Source organism: Protopterus annectens, chromosome 6.part0 (assembly GCF_019279795.1).
Source record: "Protopterus annectens isolate FY-2018-M chromosome 6.part0, PAN1.0, whole genome shotgun sequence".
Lineage (NCBI taxonomy): Eukaryota > Metazoa > Chordata > Ceratodontiformes > Protopteridae > Protopterus > Protopterus annectens.
In genome coordinates, this window is record NC_056737.1 from 1,185,265,108 (window position 1) to 1,185,271,174 (window position 6,067).

At 39.6% G+C, this 6,067-nt stretch overlaps 1 protein-coding gene across 1 annotated transcript in view; it reads right to left on the reverse strand.

The window, feature by feature from the left end:
• Positions 1 to 5,401, reverse strand: part of LYNX1 (Ly6/neurotoxin 1) — a 168,550-nt gene extending 163,149 nt beyond the window's left edge. The window contains exon 1 of the mRNA XM_044074817.1: positions 5,105 to 5,401. Within this exon, the coding sequence (XP_043930752.1) occupies positions 5,105 to 5,156 (52 nt within the window). The 5' untranslated portion in view covers positions 5,157 to 5,401. The remainder of the gene's footprint in view (positions 1 to 5,104) is intronic.
• Positions 5,402 to 6,067: the final 666 nt, after the last annotated feature.

A 6,067-nucleotide genomic window follows, 5' to 3' on the forward strand; every position in this document is an offset into this window, starting at 1 on the left:
ACCGTACTTCCTAGTACCCACCCTTAGACCGTACTTCCTGTACCCATCCTTAGACCGTACTTTCTAGTGCCTACCCTTAGACCGTACTTCCTTTTAGCAGAAGAGCTAATCCAGTCAAGGTGGGGTGAATTTGTGAATCATCCATTTTTCATATAAAGGAATACAATGTTTCACAACACTTAATTTACAGTGATAGTCTATTCCAGAGGTGGGGAGGACAGTATATAATGAATCTCTCTTTCCACCATGTTTTATTTATTTGCTGATGAAGATTTAGATCCCTGGTTTTGGTATTTTTGGACTAAATGATTTGTGGAGATACAAGACATCTAAAGCCATTGAGTCCCTAATAACACAGAAAGCAAGACATAGGTTCATAGGTTCATAGGTAGGTACTAGGCTATTGGCCCTAGGGCCTATATAAGCCTAGCCAAAAAATGTACCCTGGGTTTCGCCACCCAAGAAAATTATTTTCCTGTGCCCCTGTCGAGCAGAGCCACAGAAGTGATCCCTGGGGGGAATTTCCCATTTCTCATCCAATCATCAAGATTTTTCCTGAAGAGTGCTAATGAGGAGCTCTGTTTGACATAGATAGGTAGTCTGTTCCAGAGTCTGGGAAGTCTCTGGGACAGGAATCTATCCCTCCAGCATGTTCTGTTTATTGTGGTGACAAGGTTTAGGTCCCTAGAGCATGCAGCTCGGAGGGATTGGGATTTCTTTAAGTCGAGCATGTCCCAACAGCTCTGGGTTTGACGTAGCTTTGCATGTCAGGCAGGGATTGTCCCTGAGTAGGCGATAGGCGACGGAGTAAAGCTGGAGTTTTTTGAGACGGTCTGCATAGGGCATCTGTTTGAGGCCAGTAATCCTCTTTGTGAGGTATTTCTGTGGTCTTTCCAGTTGTTGTAGATGTCTTGTGAGGAACATACCAAAAGGGGCGTTGTACTCTATAATGGGTCTAATGAGTGATGAGTACAGGGGAACAATGACCTCTTTTTTTCTGGTTGAGAAACCTTTTGTGATGAGGTGTGCCACGTAGAAAGATTTCCTGACCACTGTGGCGATGTGACTATCAAAGGACAGACTACTGTCCACCTGTGTCCCAAGGTCTCTTATCACATTTTCGGCATTAAGTAGACTACCAGCTATGTGGTAGTTCATGGGTACCAAGTTTTTACCAAAGGGGATGACGATGCACTTTTTAGCATTGAGCTTCAGGCCATGGCTGTGTGATAGATCTCCCCTTAGAAGCTTCCAGTCTTTTCTAATAGTTTACCATTTTTAAGCCAGTGATCCTTTTACTTAGGAACCTCTTGGGTCTTTCTAGTTGTTTTATATAGCTACTGATTTACAACTCAGTGAGGGCACTGTATTCAATTATCAGTCTAATCAATGGTAAATATAAGGAAACAATGACCTCTTTAGATCTGGATAATATCCCTTTGGCAATTAGTTGTGCTACGTAGAAGGACTTTCTGACTACTCTCATTTACTATTTAATCAAAGGAAAGGGAATTATCAACCCAAGTTCCAAAGTCTTTAGCAGTGTTATCATTTTGGAGTGTGAGTCTGTCTTTGTTGTGTGCTTGGTAGGGGAGGCTACGACCGAAATGTAACAACATTGCACATTTCAGCATTTGATCTGATCCCATGTTTAGTATTCCGTGTATTTATGAGTGAAAGTCCTTGCTAAAGCCATGGCAACATTGCACATTTCAGCATTTGATCTGATCCCGTGTTTAGTATACTGGGTATTTATGAGTGAAACTCTTTGCTAAAGCCATGTGAGTCGGGGGGGAGTTTTAGTATTCCGGGTATTTATGAGTGAAAGTCCTTGCTAAAGCCATGGGAGTCAGGGGGGAGGGAGTTAGATGATGACTCATGGTGTGCACTCATCTGCAAACATGGTTAACCAAAAGGTTTGGTTAATGGTCTGGAGATCAGAAAGCTAATGCCAAAAGAAAATATGTCACAGCACTGACCCATGTGTTCCACTGATGGTCACCTCCATATCTTCTGATGAGGCACCTGTTACCCACATCATACTGGTTACTTTGAAAAAGCTGTACCCCATAGGAGTAAGTGAAAGTCAAATGCCAGAAACAAACCCAGATGCTGGAACCATAATATCAACAAGCAAAGGAAAAGAATTCTGACCAAACGTAAGAAGAGTAATTCCCAAAATATTAAAGCCCTCGTTCCTGAAATAAACAAACTACCAAAGCTAAAATTAAGCTTAAAATAGCTACCCAAGCCAACGACAGTCACAGGGCACTTTTTAGTTGTTTGTAATCTCAAAAGTATAATGCAGAAATGCACTGAGCTGTTTGTCCGTAATGTTACCTACACTCATCCTGAAGATATACCAATCCTACTGGCCAATAAATTTAAATCTAACTTTACCCCCTTCTCTCCTCCATCTGCCCTACAAGACAGACCTGAAACTGGCTCACCTCTTGCTATCACACAAGTCCTAAAAGTGCTATAAAAAACTAAAAATGCTGCATTACTGGGTCCTGACAATATCCCTGGATGCACCTTAAGTATCTTGATGCACAATTTAACCACACCCCTAACAACACAGTTCAGTCTCAGCCACACCCCTAACAACACTGCTAAGTCCCAGTCATTGTATAGGTCTTGTACTAAGTGATTGGAGAATAGCTACTGTCATTCCCCTGCATTAGGAATGACCTTCCATAGACCCAGGCTATTACAGACCAATAAGTCTGACCAGCATCATGTGCAAAGTCTTGGAAAGACTTATTATGGAACTAATCAATGAAGACATAGAACCTCCGAACACTGGACCCACCTCAATTTGAATTTGTCAAGGGCAGGCTATGCTTACTCAACCTGGTGGACCTTTTTGAAAAGGTCACCAAAGCGATGAATGAAGGCAAAACAGTACCACATACCTTAACTTGGCCAAAGCTTTTATCACAGTTCTTCACTCAGGTGTAGTAGAAAAACTAAATAAACTAGGAATAACCCTCCCCCCACCATGTCACTTTCTGGATTGCCATTTAGATAGGATGCAGGAAATTAAGGTAGGGGACTTTACCTTCCCAAAGACAAGAGTCACCAGAATACTGTGCTGGGACCTATCCTGTTTGATATCTACTTTTCTGAAGTAAAAGCCAATACAAAAGGGCTCTGGCTGACTAAGCATGAAGATGACTGCAAGCTGGGAACAGTCATTGAATCCCTAAATGATTTAATCATTTTGCAACAATGTTTGTCCCGAATAAGTAACTAGTGCCAAAAGCTTGGACTGAAACTAATTGCCTAGAAATGCATTATTGTATCCTTGCAGAAGGCATTCATCTCAGGGACTTATCACATTGACAATAGACCTCTAAGAGCTGACTCACTCATTCAGGATTTGGGAAATTATGTGGACAGTGACCTATCTTTTGATCAATATGTGCCTATTGTAAAAAAAATCCTTTTATATTGCACAGCTTATAAACAGCTTGTGTATATATCTAGGAATGTCATTTTACCCCTTTAGTCAACCCTCATTAGGCCAATAATTGAATATAAATGCCCACTTTGGCAAGTATCTCTCCAGACACATGCAACAACTGGAATGCCCACAGAGATACCTTATTAAAATGATAGAAAACCTAAACAACATGTCCTACGTGGACTGACTCAGAGGTCTGTCACTATAGTCAGTGTCCCACAAACTGCTAAGGGGTGACCAATGTCTGGCATACAAGGCATCCTCTGACCCATACTGATGGATTTGTTGCAAATCAGCAAGTCAAATTGCATCAGATATATTTGGTCTGGGGATATAAACCTCTTCTGTAATATCAATAGAATGGTTTGGAGGGACGGGTATATTTCAGAGGACACAACATCTCTAGAACAAACTCCCCATCCACATTAAACAAACTTTATCCTTGTCCAAGCAAATCTTGGTTCAATGGATGGGAAGTGGAACATTTACCCCATGTCTGCTCCCTGCACTACTATACGTAGTATAGTATAAGGTAGCTCTTAAATTTTTAATTTTATGCATGGGTCCCCACAAATTATTTGTGGTATGAACCCAGTTATTCTCACTAGGGGTAATATACAATTATCAATCAGTTTTATTTGTGTTTAAACTTATTGTGGCAAAAGCTTAAAAATCAACTCAGGCTGACAAAGTATTGATACTACGTATAACATGCAAAGTACAATTAATGACATCTACAGCAAACACAAGCTGGGAAGGTTTATGGAGGAGGCAAGCTAGGGGTAAAGGTGTAGAAAAAGCCATCAAGAAGATAAAGGTATGATAGAAAGAGGGGAAAAGTAAACAACATGGGTGGGGCTATGTTACATGCAGAGAGAGGAATAATGACTAAAAATCCTGAAAATGAATTGCAGAGAAACATCAGAAGGTGGCAGAGAGGTGGAGATGAAAAAAGGTGCAGACGACACTCCAGCAAGATGAGAAATGCTCAAATACTAGCATAAGAAAAGGTGCAGTCCATCAAGATATTCTTATCCAGGGGTAGTGGTGGTCATAATTTACAGGGTAGTTTTGTCAGCTAAGGAAATAAATGACACAAAGAAAGAATGAGAAGAAATAAAACAGAACAGGTACCTAATGTAACTTTAAAAGAACTGTGAAATAAATAGATCCAGTGCTTTAATATAATAAATGTTTCTATGAAATATTTTGTAATGTAAGCCATTAATAAAGTCACTTTTCGTGACTCCATTGTGACACGCTTAGTCACCAACTGCAGAACAGTACAAAGTTTCCTGCACTTAGTGTGACTTTATTTCAGAAAAAGTTGGTTCATTTTCTCTAATATACCACACTGTGTATCTCTCAGTTCTCCCTCAGTAAAAGATGTAGCAGTTTTATTTTAACCGGCGCGAGTATCCTACTAAAATCTTTTTAGCCAGTGAGTTTTGCAAACAATAATAACATTAAACATGTGCCAAAAAATACATTTAGATACAATGTATACAGACTAGCAAAGTGTTAAGGATGTTACATATAATATTAGTCACTTGAGTTTAAAACAGCAGTATTGCCCATTCTTAAAATTGAAGAAAAGTAATACCCCTCACCATATAGCTTAACTACAAAAATGCTTACCTTGATTAACCATAAGAATAATGAAACATAATGCAATCAAAGTAACCTTCATCTTCACTTGGTCACAAAAGCAGGTCTTTAGCAGAGCTATACAGCCGTGGTACACAATCAGCCTTATATAAACAGGAGTGTTTGTAAATAACTGATATGGGATAACCTTTAGGGAAGTTTCTCAATGCTTATAAAGATTGACCAATTACAGGGCATGCAGAGAATGGTGTTTTGTCCAACTTCATTGTGTAACATTCCTGCGCTGAACACTGTTGCCTCAGAAGCTTGTTCTAATCCCATCTTCTTTTGTTGCAACACTGGAACTTCTGGTTGGACATAATGTTACATTTTATAGCCTGTCATTCCTTCAACATGCATTTACAAGTAGTGATGTGTTTAGTACCTGTTTTTGTTCGATTTCTCAACTCATTTGTTGATTCATGTCAACCTTCAGTGCATGTCAATATTTGTCTTTCCTGCTGTTTGCTTAATACAACTCATACACATTTTGTTATAGACAGATGAGAGTTTAAATCACAGCTTTAATTTGCCTAAATACTGTCCATAATAATGCATCTACTGTCCCATACTCCAGACTCGAGTAGCATTGGTGGGTGAGTAGTCTGTACAGGCTAAATATTATATGTTTTAAACCCACTTCAGGAAGTTGGGTTTATATTTAATAATGAAACTAGAGTGTGGTATGCAGAGTGCTGTCCTCATGAAACCACAGTGCTTATCTTAAAATCCCATTTGTCTGAGATTGTGCAGGGAAGTAAAAAAGCTCTCGTGGTATTTCAGATTAGAAAGCTGAAAGTTTTCCCAGGGTTCATAGATTCAGAAGTTCATAGGATCTTAAGCGCTTATTAGGTTAACACCACAAGGGCCTTTTTAAACCTAGCCATGCATCCCACATGTCTGACAAGTTCTGATACCCTTGATAAGTGTAAGCAAGGCTTTGGGAGGTGAAAC